The sequence below is a fragment of the Numida meleagris genome, chromosome 11, assembly GCF_002078875.1.
Source record: "Numida meleagris isolate 19003 breed g44 Domestic line chromosome 11, NumMel1.0, whole genome shotgun sequence".
NCBI classification, from domain to species: Eukaryota; Metazoa; Chordata; class Aves; order Galliformes; family Numididae; genus Numida; species Numida meleagris.
Genome location: NC_034419.1, coordinates 17684034 through 17702920, shown reverse-complemented (window position 1 = coordinate 17702920; position 18887 = coordinate 17684034). Strand labels below are relative to the sequence as shown.

Below are 18887 nucleotides of genomic sequence, written 5' to 3'. Positions count from 1 at the left end.
TAAGTGCTGTGAACTGATAAAAAAAAAGAAGTTCACACTTAAAAAGCCTGAATGATTGAAGCCATTTAGAGGCCTTTATTGGACCATGCTGTCAAAATGTCCAAGTGACCTTTTCTACATGGTAAATTTAACCAAGAAAGATTTTATACAAGCTATTTTAATAGCACTGTTTCACCCCCCCCACACACCTCATAGTTTTGGGATTAGATAATGGTCAAAGCAAGAGAAATGTCACATCTTTATACATACTCTGAAGATGATCGGGGCATTATACGCCAAGTCTCCGCAACTTTGTCTATGTTTTTAGGTAGAGAGATATTTCTGAATGCATATGTACAAATGCATAAATGCGATAGCATTCTTCCACACTTTGCTAAGTGGCAGCACTCCAATAATCCACTCAGTGGCAGAAGACAGCACATAGGTATAACCTGAGCCCAACAAAGCCAATCCTCAGGATAAACAACACAAAGACTGCCAGACAGCACTTCCATACCGTCCGCGCTTGGAAGATCTCACCACGCTTGTAGCAACACTTCAATAGTCCACTACAAATACTATCATACCTCAAATCACATTCACCCAAAGGCCACAGTGGAGCTGTATCTACACGAAGTAATGCAAGCTTCAAGGCCACTGATATTCAAGAGCACTGAGATGCATGGGAGGGTACCTTGGACATGTAGGTACCAGAAGGGAGGGTATCCCATTAGGGATACTCATTGTAGGGCAAGATTTTTGATAGCTTTTGCCCAGGGAAACACAAAGAGCACTTGGACACAAGCTCCCTTAGAAGACTAAATAGATAAAACCTGCATCAGCATCCCCAGCCACCAGCCCAGGCAGTCCTGTGCATGCCAAAGCCTCTCTGAGCAGATTAATTCTTGCTTCTGCGCAGCAAATCGTTGTGGGAAATTCTCTGTGACTGCAGTACATTCAGATATTAATAAAATCTTTCTTTGCTTTTGCAATGTATTTATACATAAGTGTGATTTAGAGCTTTGTGTCAAGTCCTCACTAGCACTGCATTCCAATGACCTGCAAAAAACACAGGGTGTTTCTGCACATCAGGGTAATGCTGATTTAGGGGTTGGTAGAATAGCACACATGGGCTATTTTATTTAGTTTCTTGGCATTCATATTCAGAAATTGCTCTATAAAGAAGGGGGAAGGCATTAAAGAAAGTTTAAATGATCTTAAATCACAATGAAACATTGCAATTGGAACCAACTGAAACATTTGGATAGACTCAAAATTGCTTTTTTTTTTTTTCAGGGAGAAATATTTTGTTGATGTATTAAATTTAAAATGAAAATCTCCGACTGTGACTGTTTTTAGTTTTTTGCTGCTTTGCTTATGTCATCAAAATATAATAGATATTACTCTTCCTGCTGTTGGAAATCCGAGTCTTGTCTCGGATTTGATCCCGTGCTCTGAAATCTGGGAGGACCGTGCCCAGTGTTCCCAGTATGGGGCAAATAAGTGGGATTGTTTTTGTCTTTCCTTTCTCTTCTCCGCTGTTTTCCTTTTGACTTATAATTTTAGGGAGTTTATATTTTTTTTTCAAATGTTTTCTACAACCATGAGTGACAAAACTATGTTTGCATCTTTTTTTTTTTCTCCCCTCTTCCAGTCAACCGAACTCTTTTTATTTCAGCACCAGATGTTTTAATAACATTCTATGAATACACAAGATGAAATCACTCAAGTTGACTACCTGGCCTTTTCCACACTGTTCTCTAGATTGACCAATCCAGCTTCATTTGGACATTTTAGTGAAACACCAAAAAAAAAAAAAAAAAGGATAGGGAAGAGGAGAACACGGGCCTCCACAATTTAACAAACTTCATTTATTAAGGGAGAGTAGGGGGGCCATATTATTTTTTAATAGTATTCTCTTCAAGACTGCTTAGAAGCTGTGTTTTAAGGAATTCTTCTCTTGTTTGAGTTTCTCAACACTAGGTAAATCTACTTTAGGAAGCACAGCAGCAGAACAAAATAGCAAATTAGATCAATTTAAGTTCTGTTTGCTGAAGTAAACATCTCCTAAGGGAAAGAATGAAAAGATTATTTGCTAGAGTTGCACATCTCGCTTGGTTTTAGCGGTTATGATGCCAAACACTCAACTCCTGCAGGCAGAGAGGAGAGCACTTGGCCACAGTGGTGGAGCAGAGTTCTATGATAGACCCTGCCCGTATGGTGGTACATGGAAGAGGTAGGAAACAGAAGCTGTAACAACACTGATTATTGCCTTGATGTTGCAAGGGTCCTTCCTGTGTAATTGTATGTGCATATTCCTCAACTGGAAGTCACTAGTCAGAATAGTTACTTGGTAATCCACTTTTGTTCCAGCTCCAAGGAAGCTCAGCAAGAGAACAGAATCATTCAAGTCAGCAATCTTCCAATTCTTAGGGTTCTCCCTTAATTTAAAAGGGGATTCTCCCATGGAAATTACAGAACAAGACAGATGTAGAAATTATGAGGTTAAACACGGGGAAATTAAAGAGCCTGATTTGAAAATCATCTTCTACAGAGAGAAAAGCACCTTGCACGGAAAATCAGTAATGCATACAGAAATGAAAAGAAATCTTAAGAAAATGTTTCCTTGTTTAGTTTCATAGCAAAGAAAAATACTTTTCATTGGGGTATTAACAAGATTTTTTAATACCATACCCACTTCATTCTACACTGTTCTTTTCTACTGAAAGCTGGGTTAAACCTCTTCCTAGTAACTCCTGCAATTAGTATCTTTGTAGAAATCTCAGAGGACAGGCTTCTAAGAGCAGCATTATATTTTTAGAACCTCCCTGTAATTAATCATCTATCAGGCCTTCTATACAGTTGTATAGAAGTGCTCTGCAGAAAATATTTGTTTGCTTGAACGAAAATAACTGTTTTGTTTAAACTTAGTGAAAGGATCACGTTTATGTTATAAAATGTAAGAGTTTAAGTTATGTTTAACTGCAAAAAAGTACCCATTGCTTATTGGATGAAAGAAAATCTGCATGCAAACTGCAGTGGTAGCAACAAGCTGCTGCGAGAGAGCTGCTGGGATGGAACGATGCAAAAAGCTCTGTCAGAGCTCCACTGCAGTGGTCATCTTTTTGAAATGCTATGTTGAATTCAGTATGAGGATTACTGAATATCTCCAGATGCGAGTAAAATTTGCTTATCCACAGTAAAGAAAAGCCCACGTTTCCACAGTCATTTCTTTGGTCTCTGAAGCCACAAGAACATGAAATACACACTCTTCTGGCTTTGATAGCATCAACAGAAAAAGCAAGTGTTTAACAGGGAGAGCAATTCCTAGTGAAATAGCTTGTCCTAGGGATTTAATATCCTTTTCATCCTCTGGAGTAATTAAATCAAAACTGAACATCATCTCATAATGCCTGCTCTTGCTACATGTTTATTATTTATGGCTTTGTTTTATGTCAGAGCACGTGGAGTTCTCTCAGCATGTCAGCAATCCCAGGTATCAAAGTTTTGGTAACTTCCTGCACAACTTCATATTTTAAGGAAAATATCTATGAAGAAAGTCTGAGGGAATTGGGCTTGTTTAGCTTGGAGAAGAGAAGGCTCCAGGGAGACCTCATTGAGGCCTTTCTGTGCGTGAGGGGAGCATATAAACAGGAGGAGAGTAACTCTTTACGTAGTCTGATAGTGATAGGCCTTGAGGGAATGGCTTTAAACTAAAAGAGGGGAGATTTAGGTTAAATGCTAGGAAGAAATTCTCCCCTCAGAGCTATGAGGCTATGGCAGCGCTGCTCAGAGCTGTGGTCATGCCATCTCTGGAGGTGCCCAAGGCTGTGGATGGGTCCCTGGGCAGCCTGAGCTGTGGGAGCAGCGAGCCCATGGCAAGGGATTGGAAGCGGGTGATGTTTAAGGTCCCTTCCAGCTTAAGCTCTTCTATGATTTAGACTCTTACTTCCAACTTAGCTTCCCATATTTGTGGATGTGAAACATGTTTTACTATGCTTTTTGGAAGATTATCATGCACAGGTTAAAGCATATTCTTCTGCTCATTCGTATGCTTGCACAATGCCATCTCCCTTTGAGCCCTTCTTTTTTTCAGAAGTATTGGGGTAGGGAAAGAATTTGATTAATTTGTTGTTGCAAATGGTTACAAAGATGAGATAACACATATTTGACAGTAGTGAAATGAAAACAGACTTCAGAATATAGTGGGAAGGATGAAAAGGTCCCCTAGTAGTGATGTGAGCCAACAAATACCTTTTATAGGACGCTGCTAAAGCTGACAGCAGTGTGACTTCATGTTTTGAGTTCTATCTATTGACTTGAAAGTCATGCTCACTCTGGTGTTTAATTTGACATTCTAATAACTCAATAGATTGAAGGGTTTAATTAGATGCCTTTATTTATATTTCAAGATGATGAAAATCAATGTTCTTCTCATTTACCTTTACGCCCATCCCAAAGATGAATCTACACTTTCAACCTACAGTGAAGAATAACAATACCAGCTGAAGGATAACTAAACATGCTAGAAGTCAGATATATTTTAATCTCCCCTTAAAGAAGGTGGTGATCAAAACAGTCTTTGCATGAAAAAATCCTTTAAAGTGTATATCTCAAATTATAAAAGGTACTGCCTCGTCCAATCCTGATTCAAGGCTTGCTGGTGCCACTGAAACTCTGTTAAATTCAATGGTTTGGGGTTGATCCATATAACTCCTTTTCAGAAGAAAATAGTAAAGTATTGTACTGCTCACAAAGAAGCAAAATTGCTTCTGACAGGTTCTTGGAAATACAAGGCAATGTATTCACAGGTAAGCCAACAGTCATATACAGAAAGAAGAACCAAACTCACCCAGCTGGTGAAGGGGATCTCTGTCTATGCAGCACATCACCTTAGGAAGAAGCCCAGGTCCAAGAAATGCTCTCCTTTCAGTGGCTAGCCCTTATCTGAGCCCAGGGGGCCTCCACCCCTTCTGGTTAAGTGAGGAGCACAGGTGCAAACAATTTGCCTGTGCTCCCTGGGCCAGGCACACCCCTTCACCAGGTGCTCAATCACCAGTTCAAGCCCTAAACTAACAGTTCCCTTACAAATACACTTCATAAAATGCATTTTATGGTGGTTCCTGTAATACAAAAAGTAAACAACTAACTATTATTTGTTTGAAATGTTTTTGGTGGTTTTTGCTTTGTTTAGAGGTTACAGTGGAGAACATGAGATAATTAATATCCATGTCACAAGCAATTTCAAGTCTCAATTACTTCCTGGCATGAATCTTCCACTTTTGCCATACCATTAAATTGGAGTTTCAGTAAGAATTAGTAAAAAATTTGAGATCGCTCTCTTCACAATCTCAAGTTATATTTGGTGCCACTCTATCTAATTAATGCATATACATTTATCTACGAGTTTCAAAGCTCATATTTTTAAAATTAATGTAGTATTAATATTTATATTTTCTTATATGCGTACAATCTCTGTCTCCCTCCCCCATCCCCACTATTTTTCTTTACTGGAAATTTTGGTTGTGATAAAGTATTAAGTCAAAATCTACAGGTAGTTCACTTTTAAAAGTCCATTGCTTCAGTCATCAAGAGAAAGAGCATATAGGAACATAACTCAAGAGCAGGATCCCAGGTGTAAATATATAGTGTTCTCTTTGGGACAGTTTTCTTCCTCCAGAGCTTAAACCTGTGAAGATATAAGCATAAAAATAAGGCAATTTCTGTCCAGAAACATTTTTCCATGCAGTCTAGTCTAACAATGCTCTTTAAAAAAAAAAAAAGCAAAATAAAATATCTAAAAGATTATTTCTGTGTATTCACTGTGAAGTTGTGGCAGCAATTCCAGGGAGTAGAGTTTTGAATGGCCTTCCCATGCCCCACATAGATATCTGCTTTCGGGAGGGTTCGGGTTGGTTAGTTAGAACCCCGGCTCCATTCTGCATGAGGAGTAAGATGAGCAGGAGAGCAGAGCCTGGGCACCTGCACCAGCTGCGTAGGGTGGCTGAGGGGCTCTACCCCAGTGTATGCAGCAGCACCAGATCAGATTAAAATCTGCAGTGTATACAAAAGCTGCAGAGTTGAGTTCAGTAAGAAAGCTTACATCTCCAACAAGCACTGCAGATAAGGTCACATCTAGGTGTTGTGAAATAGTTTATCCACTAATGAACATGAGAAAACCAGAGACTAATCTATATTCACCCAGTAGTACAAAGAGAGAGGGAGGTCACCAAGAGTAGCAAGAATTCTGTTAATCCTTTGTACTTCTTTGAGGCACACAGATTTCTTATTACACAATGATATTCAGAGAAAGGAAAAATAATCTCACGTACTTGATATTTTTGGGATCCTAATTTCCTCGCTGCTGCTGCCATCCCCACCATCACTGACGGTTCTTATTTCTATGAGATAATCTTCTTCAAATGGCACCAGAAGTTCAGCTGAAGTGTTGTTTGTCTCCAGTATATGAGCTTTGCTGTGTCTGTTTTGTCTGTACAAAATCTAAACAAAAAAAGGATTAGCGAATAGGGGTTACTCGATTACTTCAGATTTTATATTGTTCTTTTCACAGCTGGGAAACACAAGGACAGAAGTTTGGACAGTAGCATCTGAGTTTCCACTTAGGAAGGATGCTTCTGCAATTAAATGTGATGGACCCTGCCTACCTGCACATAGGTCTCTTCGCTAATTTATCTCTGGGACGAGGTGAGGAGCAGTCTTTGGGGGTCAGAGACACTGCAAACAAACTCTAAATTTTCCTGTCCTTAAAAAGCAGATTTATAGAAACGTTTTCTACCTCACCCACATTGATCTTTATGTGGATATCTTCCATTCTATTTTCAAACTACGTTTAAGAATTGTCAGAGAGTGAGGACTTTTAAACATGTTTTATGTCTCTTTAATTCTTAAGAGACTGTTCTCTGTTTCTTACAGGCCTGTGAAACTCCTTCCAACAAAGATTTGAATGCAAGAGCCTTAACCAAGTAAAATTATAAGGGAAAAGGAACAAGAGCAGTCCAGCAATGGGAACACAAAACTCTTGCGCTGGAATAAAGACGTCCAACTCCAAATGAGACATTCTTCCACACTTTGTATAAATGTCAGCCAACCATCCCAGTGACTCCAGAAAATTCACCTTTTTATGGGTAATGAATAGTCACATTTCAACAACTCACTTTTTTCGCCTCTATTATAAACAACGTGTATGATTAATGAGATAAAGCAATGACTTACTTTGTAGCCTAGCACCTCTGATTCATTCTCCATCGTTTTCACGTGTTCCCAATTCAAGCAGATTTTGGAATTTGTCAGTTTCCATGCGATATTTGCTGGAGGTTGACTGGGCGCTTAAAAAAAAAAAGATTATGATAATCACAAGATACAACTTTATATTAATTTGCATAGTGTAATTGAATGAGACGCTGACATGAAAGTAGCAAATGCATGGGTGATTCAGGTCTAAAAGAGTGAAAAATATTTTCCAGACCATCATTGCTCTCTTATTAGTCAGAATAAAGATCTATTCATAGCACAGAACCACTTACTGTGAGAGTTCATTTTGGAAATTAGGCAAAGCCTGACAGTGCCTGACAGTTCAAGTTACATTTGATAGATTTTATTTAAGTATTATGTTGTTCCTATCTATCTTTTAATGGACTACAGAATGTTTTGCTGCATGGATGTCAGAAAAAAAGTTAAAACTAGGAGCAGAATACAAAAGGCTCGATTTTCCTCAGCCATGAGAATAGGCTACAAAGAGTTACACATTAAAGTCTCCATGTGATCCATCATGAAACATTGCAGGATTTTATAAATTCTCAGTATAATAGGCTGAGGGTAGATTTTCAAAGGTTTTTTATGCCTAAGTGCCAGGACTTTGAAAATTTGCCTACGAGTGACAGAAACTGAATCCTGTGTGAACATGTGAAGTTGAAACTGTGCCTTTGAATTGACTGTCTCAGATTTACATCATCTCCATCTCCATGGTGTGTTCCCCAAATCCTGCCTGGGAGGAGAGTGCCAGGGGTGTTAGAGGAAGTAAGGATTTGAAAATAATTGAGAAAAGAGAGGAGAGATCTGGAGAAAGGGCATCTGGGTTGTTAGGGTCCCAGGCCTGACTTCAAAATGTTAAATTTCTGGGATTCTTCTTTACTCCCTACAGTTCCTACATATTGATGGATAGCACACATAACTTAGAAGGTACTGTAGACTTGGTAATACTCCATCATCTTTTTCTTGCCCACACAGAAAGAATGAATTAATTGCGTCTGTTGTTACGTATCTATCTGCTTCTTGACTGTGGAGAAGTTTAATGCACCCCACTGTCAGGGAAAGGAGGTGTTACTGGGCGACCCTGGTGAATCTAAGCAGATGTCCTTCCATGAGCTGTAAGTCTGTACTGGATAAAGATTCATTTTCTTTTTGAATGCATTTAAATACATTCACATGCATAAAACCACAAATTTTCTTAAATTTTGTTTGAAACTTCTGTGCTGCTTTCCAGCAAATGTTTTAGATAAGGAATTCAGACACAAAACATCCACAAGATGTAAAGGATGTCAAATTTTTAATTGACTGGGTGCTTCGAAAACTTAAAAACCCTCAAATATGAGTGAACTTCATCTTATCCAAAATCTTTTAACATAGTACTTAAAAGCATCTAAATTCCCAAACTTTGGGTTGGAAAAACCACCACTGGGTGACTTCCTAAGCTAAATTATCTGGTTTTCATCTACAGTCAGGGACCTACATCTACAGAAGAGACAGTAATGGATAGCCCTTTCCCAAACCCACAGTGATACCCATAAACAAGAACACTGGGAACAGTTCCTTAGATTTAAGATGACCAAGCCTTTCCACAACTAACTTCTTACCAACTTTATCAAGAACATGTGATAGTCTTAAGTATAAGCTTATCAAGTTAATGAAATTCCACATGTTTTAGGAAACCCTTGTAGGTTATTTTGAGTTGAAGTTTATACTTGCAAAGTATTTCTAATATCTACATCTGTTGAAATACGCATTAGTAAAGAAAAAGCAGTGAAATCCCTTAAAACCATGATGACATATAAATAAAAGAAGCAGAATAGCTGAGCCTCATAATACCTGCTAGTGGAGCAGTATGCTCAGGAAGAAGGACATCATTTCTACTTTCCTAAGCAGCAAACTTACACCAGGAATATCAACTTAAGACAATACACTGATCTTAGATAAGTATGTTTCAATCAGAATTGCACCTATTTGGCATGGTAGTTTTAAGTTTTGCTTAGTCTATACATTAATGCCATGCAGAGAACACTAGGAATCCTTGGCAATGAGTGTGAAGACAGAGCTATTTGCTTGAAGCCAAAGCTACCGCTGTAGATGTATATCGTTTATATTCTCTTGATGTACTATCTCTTCTCATATTGAAAATGCCTGCGTCTTTCAGAAATGAGAGCTTAAAATTTTAATATGTTTTTAAGTATTAAATAGGTTGTTTTGACTTTAATTTTTAAATGAACCATTAGCACCATCCTGAGTTTGACAGAAGATGAAATCAATGTAAATCAAAATCAAATTTGTTCCCTTTATGTTCTGCCTCTTGACTGATGTGTCTTTATCTTTTCTTTCCTACAAATATACATACAAATATAGAGAATCATTTCCAGAGATGAGTCCATTTTATATTGTCTGTGAGAAGAGTCTTCCTTGAAATTTTTCAAAATCTTTTCTCTGGCTTTATTTTGGCTTATGCTATCTACATTAAATTGTAACTTTTATCATGAACTCACTTAAGAAGTTAGTTCCTGTCTAGCACTTTAAAGTAATAACCTAGAGTAATACATGGATAAGAGGACAAATGAGGAGAGACAGGGGAAAAGATTCCTTTTCTGTGAAAAAGCGTTGATAAATTGGGAAAATGTAGTCCACTGAAAGTAGAAAAAGATGGGGCATGTGGGTACATAGCAGATTAGCAAGATTTTCTGTTTTATAGCTATTTTGCTGCTAGTGAGCATTTCCTTTACAGGTTCTATCTTGTAGAACAGCACTCCTGTATTATCTCAGAGGATGGCCCCATGAAAGCCTATGTTTCACGTAGCTTTTATTCTCACAAGTAGAAAAGCATATGTTTTTGCTTCTAAAATTGCAGGGAATTTAAGCAATTACTGATTAAATAGTATTTAAGTGAATGTGTCACATACTTTCCCCTCTGTATGGCACAATTTAGAGGTCCCCAGAAAAATCTGGAGCATTTAACAGTTTTCTTAAAAAATAAAAAAATAAAAAAATAAAAAATTAAAGCAATAACCCCATACTCAAATCTAGAGTTTGACGTTTGGAATATCTTTCCTTAATTGACTTTGAATCTCTTTTGAAATCTCCTGAAAGCAAGTGGCACACTGTTGCAATTGAAAAGAAGATCCTTCCTAATTGTTCCCATGCTGTAGGAACACAAACACCCGTTGTCACCTAGTTTTGTGAGTGCAGAGAATTACCTTAGCACATACACATAACAGAGTAAAAGAAATAACCTTCTCAGGTCTGATTTCAATCACTGGGAATTTTAGCTTCCACTGAGACAGAACTGAACGCCAACCTAAATACTACATTAACATCTTGCATACCAGAATCTGAGTAAACTCAACGTTGACCACAAAATTAGGAAACAAAGAAGAGACAGAGAAGTTTCTCAGTCACAGACTTCATTACTTAATTTTATGAAGAAATTTGGGATCCCATTTTCCCCGATATTGCAACATTTAGCAGAGCTGGGTCATGGTAAGCTGAAATGTCACTATCCCACCTGGGAGTCTGCAACATTTGTTGTACAAAATTGAATACTCACGTGACTTTTTAGTGGTGACATTTACCGGGGTGCTGGAGGGCCCTGTCCCTGCTGTGTTGTAAGCCCGAACTGTTGCAAAATACACGGTGTTAGCTTTTAGTCCTGTGATATTTTTGGCTGTTACGTTCCCATTGACTCTAACTTTACCAGCTGTGCTTTCCTTGGGATCATCAGTCCAATATAAAACCTGAAAAGCCAAAACAAAGAAAAGGCAGTTCGTTGTTTTAAATCAATTACAGATCTGGCTGGCAAGCAGACATGCTGCCAGCGAAGATTTCGAGGAATACTGGATTTTTCATATTCCAAACTAGCAGGAAATAAAACCAAGCATGAATATTTATAGAGGAGAAATAAAATTTCAGAGACAGAATACAAGTCAAGAAAGCAAATGAAATCTTTATAGAAGTCCAAAAGGAAAACTTTGATAACATGAGATATTTTAAAAGCTTTTTGGTTTCAAGGTTTGAACACATTTGAAAAAATCTTTAAAAGATACAAAGAAACACTTATCTCCATCATCTAAGCGGATTTTAATTATTTTGTATCCAGTCTAATTTTTATTCTGTGACAGCTATTTAGACCTTCTTTGTTTTTTAATGAATATTTGATTTTGAAGGTTTGTGTATTGCTGCTCACGCTATGAAGAGGAGTGAGAAGCTCAAAGTCTTTCAAATGTGCTGTAGCAGCAGCTTTGGTTGGTAATAATGTGCATTTTCTTCTGTAAGGAATGATGTAGCTCACGTGCATGCCTGCTAAATATCAGCTGCCCCCATCATGCTCAGGCAGTGCTAAAGCTGTGTAAGAGGAGGGAGGATCAACCTTGTTTTGTGGAATCAAGAACAAGCACAAGACCTTCTATAGTGGCCATCACAAATGATTAATCTTGAGGTTTTAATTTACATTACAAAAAGGCTGGGTGAGAACTGCAGTCCTGGTCTGTAAATGCTTGTGATTATCTCAGGTGAAATGCTGTTAATGAGAGTCAGGTGAAGAGCTGCATTATCTGCTGACTTGGCACCAAGGGAAGAAGAACCAGAATACCAATGTGGCTGGGGAAGAGATGCCTGAAAGGTGCCCAATTCCAGCCCCAACCTCCTCCCACCCCAACAACAACAACAGCAGCAGCAGCAGCAGCAGCTACCTCACCTCATAGCCCAGCACCCTGCCCGTGTGCCTGTTCCATGCAACGGGCTGCCACGAGACCTCCACCTCTGCCGCTGAGATGCTCAGTGCCAAAGTCCCTGCTGGTGCTATCTGTGGCTCTGGATCATGAGAGAAAAGGCAGCAAGTGGAGTGTTTATAGTATCAAAAGGGTGTTGCATCAGAAAGTTAGAGAGATTCAAGAAAAAGACAAGATTTTTGGTGGAAGCAGCAGGAAGAGGATTGGGAAACCCGGTGTGAAACTTTAGTTTTGCTGCCCATTTATTGTGGAACACTAGCAAAACTGTAATTTTTCAAAATTGGTCATAACCTGTAATCTGGGACAGATTTTTAGAGGAGATCATCTGTACTGAGTGGTCCGGGCTCTCTGACAGACAAAATGTTTTGAATGTCTCCTCTTTTTCTTCATCCCGCTCAGTGGGAGCTCCTGAGATACGTGTGTTGAAACATGCCATCTACTGAAAGTAACACTGAAATTCTGCCCTTGCCTTTGTTCACTCCAATTTCCCATCCTCTATCCCGTGTCTCTTGAGAATCTGCAATGAGCAGCTTTGAGCAGATTTTTTTACTACCCCTATAGAGTTCTGGATGATCATACCTGGGACCTATAGTGTCTACACAACCACAACTAATAAGAGTAACACGCTTTACCATCTTCTCCAGAGTAGACGATGGATATGGAGCTCAGGGCCCCTTCTCCTTCATTGTTGTAGACGCCAACTTTCACTTCGAAAGGAGACAGAGGTGTAATGCTTTCATTCCTATAAACGTATTTGCTTGCTTCTACAGGAGCCACGGCTGCTTTTGTCCATGTTGTTGAGCCAAGAGGACGAAACATAATGATATAGCCAAAACCTTCTCCATTTTGTAGTTCTTCTGGCACTGGCTGTAGTGACAGGGCAGTCAGTCAATAAGCATTTGCAAGTATACACTGTTTTAATTGAATCTTCATTTTCTCAGAATATTTTAGGAGTATTGATTCAGTTGACTGTGCCTTAGAGAAGATAATAATGTTTGCTCCATCAGTCAATGTAATATTGAAATAAAAATCAAAATAATAAATCTATTGAGGCAATCAATTTAGAAACAAAAGATCTGATCAGCTCCATTAAAGTTATTCTCTTTCAGGCATGAAGTTTTCAAAATTAAAAGCAATTCACTCAGCACAGTTTATAGCTGAAATCTTTCCCCCAAGAGGCGTAGGAATGTTAATTTTAAAGAAATGATATTAAAAGAAGGAAAGAGATGGGAAAGGAGCAAATGTATATACAGAGGTGCATGTCAGCTGTATAATTGCTTGTGCATGTGTAGAGCACATACTTTTTTTAGAACAAGGGAGAGTTTGGAGTGCACAAACGTTTTCTTATTTAAGTTTGTTTAGAACAGAAATGTTATTGCAAGTCAACATGACAAAATTAATGTTTCTATTAATAAAATCTCATGTCAAGATATGTATTAATGACTCATACCGAACACTCAATTACATCAACACTGTATCCAGAATGAACATTTCTATTTTCTTGGGGAAAAAAAAAGTACTTCTATGCTGGCTTTTCAAAGCAGGAGAACATTTGTAAAACAAGAAAAGAACAGCAGTACATGGAGGAAGGAAGTTTTGCCAGCAAAATTTCATTTATTTTGGATGCTTTCATCAAAGCAAGGTGCACAGGAAAACAGCCATGAAAAATGGTACAAAAAGAGAAAGACAAAGGGCAGAACTGCTGCCCCTGCAGTGGGTCCTGGCTCCAAGCTCCTCCACCAGGAGTGCTACTGTTGGGAGAAGGTGGGAGGGAAAAACTGGGGAAACATCAGTCGATTTCAGAGCACTGCATTTATTTATTTCTTCATAAATTACTTTCAATGTAATTGTAAGACTGTCGGATTATAACCTTGATCTGACATATATAACAAATGTTGTCATCCCTTAAGTGTTTTACAGACATTAATTCATCAATCTGCCCCCTTCTTATCCAGACCCAAGAGAGTTAAACGTGAGGGCTGAGGGCGCCATGGGGACTGATAAGAGTTCAAGCTACTTTCTAGAGCATTTAGTTTGTTTTTGAGGCTTCCGTGACCTCAGATTTAATCAGAATGTTTAGCGTGTTCATCACAGAAAGCCAGAGAGTCGTATGCAGTGTTGTTCGCTTATTAATTAGTATTTCTTGTGACTATTTTTCAGGACACGCCATGGAGTCCGACAGGATAATTTGATTGAGATCTCTCAGGTTGTTTTTCAGCTTTCATGTTCTGCTCCTAAAGAATAGATCGGTAGAAGAGAAAATGAAACAAAACAGTGAAAGATGCACATGGGGGAAAACTCAGTTCAGTAAAAGCGAAGTTTCACTCTGTTTGGAGAATGGAAAGGGGAAAGCACGGCACTGTTATTTATCTTGTGGGGATTTTTGATTTCATTTTTGTTTTCCTGTCACTTCCTCTCACATTGCTTAAATGGCAAAGATATCAGCATGCAGGACAACACAGCTGATGAACAACATCACTTTTAGTTTTAATTAGTTCCTTTTCCTTTTCTTCAAACTATGGGCACAAGCTTGACTATTTCTTTTGAAAAATAATGAAGTCAAGGAAAAGAGCATTTTTTTTAATGAATAAACATTTTCCATGACTTCTGAAAGGAGCATGGCAGTTTTGAAGCTGTGGCCCCAACTGAGAATTAATTGAAGACCATGTGGAGCTCGAGACGTACAACTTTAAAGCAATGAAAAACACAGAGGTTGGACATTGGTTGTTGGCCAGTTTGTTCACAGGGCATGAGGCTGCCTGCCTTCATCATGCCAATGGGAGGCTGGAGAAGGAGGGCTACTTCTTTCTTCCTGCTCTCCAAAATGACCTGCGCTCCCTCACTGCAACGTGTAGGATGGTGCTAACGGTTCTGAAATTGTATATTCTCTCCTCTTGCTGAAGTGCTGGAGAATTAAAGGGTTCATCTCCTTTACCACATAATAGGATATGCCTTGTCAGCACAGTGTTCCAGAATGAAAAACATGTAAACAAAAGTATGAAAAACGTTAATGCAGAAAATGGCCGAGCAGATTAGTGTGTTAAGCACCTCCTGTACAATGGAGATAAGAGGGTTATACAGACTTCTAAACATCTTTATAACATGCCTCTTAAGCTGTTTATTTTTATAAATGGTTCACTGTAACACAGAAAACTTGCTGTGTGTCTTACAGACTGTTTCTTCTCCAGATGCAGGATGAATCCCAGGCTCAGCCCAAGCCAAAAGCTGAAAGGCTCTGGATTTCAGCAGGGCTGTGATTGCGCCCGTAGACTTTCCCCCATCAGACAGCTTAGGTTAATTGAGTTACCAATTACCTCCCATGTGATGACCAGCTCAGAGCGGCTCCCTCCTCCTCCGCTGACGTTCGTCGGTGCCACTGTGGGAACTGGAGGACAAAGGACACGGGGGCTGCAGCGACCACTGCTGCTGGGGGTCTCCTCTACTGCAAAAATAAAGCTTTCCTCCCAGCTCCTCTCACATGCAGCACTACTCTGCTGTGCAACACGTGCAACAAGGGCTGCGTTCTATAACGGTGCATTTTAAGGGAACTGAAATCATGTTTGCACATTTTCAGGTTTCTAAGGCTGAACCACAGATGTATTTGATACATGAGTACCCTGGTTCAAAAAATTAATTAAAGAAGCTAGTAGCATCAAGTATCTGACATTATTATGCCTCATCAACTAATTGGCAAAATGCTGTTCCATTCAGACTGTAGCTGCAACACTACTGATTTACTAATTACGCATTTGTTCAGTAAACATGTTGTTGGAGCAATATATTAATTTTTTTTAATTGGCTGCATGCTTTCCTTTGGAAATTCAAAACTCGTAATTTGCTTTTCTCTTTCTGCCAGGGTTGCGAGAGACCCAATGTGCATTGATTTGAGCCTGATTTCCCCAGTGGTGCTCCAGGTGTGTGGCTGCATAGGTCCATGGCTGAGGTCAAATAGTGTGCTGCTGTTGCAGGCTGAAGGGACTTCTCGTTTCTCTAATGGCTCCTGGTGGAGAGGTGAGGAAAATATCAGTATTTCTTGCCTCTCACTCCATATTTCAGTACACATGCTCACCTCATCCGCCAAAAAACATTTCTGCTTTTTGGACACTGAATTGTGATGTGATGGATGGAATTTAGACAGAGCAGTTTTGTTCCTATTGTATAATTTGCAATAAATTTGCTTGCAAGGATGATGTCATGCTGTTTTTCTACTGCTGGAGGAGTATAAGAAAAAAAGGACAGCTCCACAACTTATCAAGGCAAAAACCCCCTACAAGAGGGCATTTATATTGTTTGCCACCTCCAAACCTTTGCTACTATTTCCTGAAGTTTCAAGCTTGTTCTTACCTTCAGTCAGCTTCCACTGCCTAAAACTGGTGTTGAGATAGGGCCAAAACTTCTTCAGCAGTTGTGGCAAGTGTTGCCATGACTGCCCACTCTTCCCTGTGTCTTCCTCCTGGTGCTAAGCACAGCTGCAGGAGGAGCAATAAAGGAACAGCTCTTCACGTTCCCAGAAAGGTATGTGAACTGGCTGTCACTTCTTGGCTGAAACCCACATCTAAATCTTTACCTGACTTAATTATCTCTAGAAATGTAGAGATTTTAAGGTAATTCTGTTATGCAGTCAGAAAAGTGAGTGCAAGGACTAAGTTTTTGGGGGAGTTTAACGCAGGTATTCTGCTTTGTCACTCACTTTCCATGTCTTTGTGCGCATCAGAGGTAAATAACCTAAGACTGAGAAGAACATTAAAGGAAAAAAATAACAAAATGGACATTCAAGACTGCTACTTCACTGCTCCATGAAACAGCTTAGACTCAATCAGTTCACGTGTTAAATGTGTTCAGTACTTACTACATTTGCATGGGAAAAAAATTGGTACTGCTGCTCAGCAGAGCCTCAGCTGGGCCACAGTTGAGAAACAGATGAAAAATTACAGTTGAGTGCACCAAAAGAGCCTCAATTAATTCTCTGCTCCATCCTAATGGAATGAACAGTGGCTCATTTGCACCCACAAATCTACTAATGCTTAGATTTTAGCTGGCAAAATAGCCACTGTAACAGCAAAGTTGAAATTCGCCCTTCACTGCTGGTCTTTTGCTCTCCACACTGTGGTGCTGCATGCAGCTTCCTATTCTGATAAAAAACGGAAGAAAAGTGTTACTCCTTCCACCACACAGTGCTGCTTTGAGGCAGGGCGATGGACAGCAGTGAAGGGGTTAATAACAGAAACCTGACGTGAGTCTTTCTGTTCCTTTTGCTGAGCTTCAGCTTGCACTAAACTGTAAGGAAATAATGCTCCTTATGCTACTGCCATGATAAACAATAGTAATTTTATTGTTTCTTTCTCTTTCTATAGCCCCAGCCTTGTGAATCCTCCCAATAAAACTGATGAGAGCTGTTACTGATTGCATAGGTGCTTTGGAACATCACACTTCACAAAGCCCCAAGGCAGCATCAGTGAGAAAGACCCTCTCAAGACTAATTTTGACTCCATGATCAATCGTGGGTTGGAGAGCATATATCTGTGATGCTCTGTGGGGAAATTTAGAAAACGCGGCCTCTTCCTGTCTGCAGCTTTTCTTTGGCCTTCCGTTTCCACATTGCCCTTATTCCTGCCATGTGAAAGCTTCCCAGGGTTTCTCCTGTGGGAAGAAGGGTTTGTGCCACTCGGGCACACGTCCCCCCTCCACCTGAGCACAGGATCAGTCCCCACTGCAGGCTGGGGGCTCTGCAGCTCTGTGCTGGTGAGCAGCCTGCAACCTGCTGCACTGCCACACTGGCCAGGTGGTCCTGACTGCTAATGAGCCTCATTTGATTTCTCCCTCTGCACCTGGCAAGCAGACAAAATCTATCAAAATTGGTGTTCTAATGTTCAAATAGTTTTTTCTGGCACCAAGACTCAGAAGAATCTTTTACTTCGACGACAGGAAAAAGAAAAAAAAAAAGCCCTCTCCTATTAAATTTAAATCAACTGATTTAATACATTTTGAAGTAATTCTGCCTTGGGAAAAATATGGCACGTAGACAAATAATGTGGTGGGTATTCTGAGAAACAAGTGGAGCTGCCTTTCCAAGGCTACATGTGCTTAAGTTGCTCCGAAAGAAATGCCTTCTATTTCTTTTTGTGTAAACTATAACGGCCACAAAGAGCACAAGCACACTATTTGATAGAGCAACATCTCAGCTAAAAATCACTATTTTTCAACACAATCACTGCCACTGGCTATGCATTTTTTGCTTGTGATGAACAAAACCTTGCATGTGCTCGTCAAAATCTGCACCAGCAGAGGTGACCACTGTCACTGTCACCGCTGCTGAAACACACCCACCTACCCTTTACTGTGGTCACATCCACTGTTTGGTCTCCATAAATGTTCAGCAAGCGTTAATGAATGTCAATGAGTGCCATCTTTTCTGCATCACATAGACCTTTGCTTCATACACACCATTCTGTCAGACTGCCCCTCTGCTGCCATCTGCCACATGGCAACAACATGTAATGAAATACTGGTGGGATGGTTCAACCTCTGCTGCCATCCCACCAACATCTGCCTCTGAAGTCACTGAGCAACATAATAAAATAGGAGGCATTACTTTTGGATCAGCTCTTGCATTTTTCTACTATATAATCTACAATATTATTTTTGAGTTCAGTCCTGAAATGCAGCTCACCAAGCTTCAGTGCATGGCAAATGAGGTAAAAAGAGAGGAGAAAGAGGATTGTAAAAGCTGCTTCTATTTCACTGCTCTCCATCCTATAAGTGCTGGTTTTATGGGTGGGAGAGAGCTGATACGCAGGGGGCTGAGAGAAGCATAAAACAAAGCAAAGGTTTGGGCTTCAAATAAATTGTACCAAACAGAGAAGGTTAAAGGACTGACAGTGTTGGTCATCCAAGAATGAG

At 39.6% G+C, this 18887-nt stretch overlaps 1 protein-coding gene across 1 annotated transcript in view; it reads right to left on the bottom strand.

Annotated features, from left to right (window-relative positions):
* LOC110404978 (contactin-6-like) overlaps positions 4330-18887 on the bottom strand; it is an 80007-nt gene continuing 65449 nt past the window's right edge. The window contains exons 15-21 of the mRNA XM_021409793.1: positions 15302-15372; positions 12620-12854; positions 11954-12069; positions 10808-10994; positions 7213-7325; positions 6312-6480; positions 4330-5668 (exon numbers count right to left, since the gene is read on the bottom strand). Of these exons, the coding sequence (XP_021265468.1) occupies positions 5568-5668; positions 6312-6480; positions 7213-7325; positions 10808-10994; positions 11954-12069; positions 12620-12854; positions 15302-15372 (992 nt within the window). The 3' untranslated portion in view covers positions 4330-5567. The remainder of the gene's footprint in view (positions 5669-6311; positions 6481-7212; positions 7326-10807; positions 10995-11953; positions 12070-12619; positions 12855-15301; positions 15373-18887) is intronic.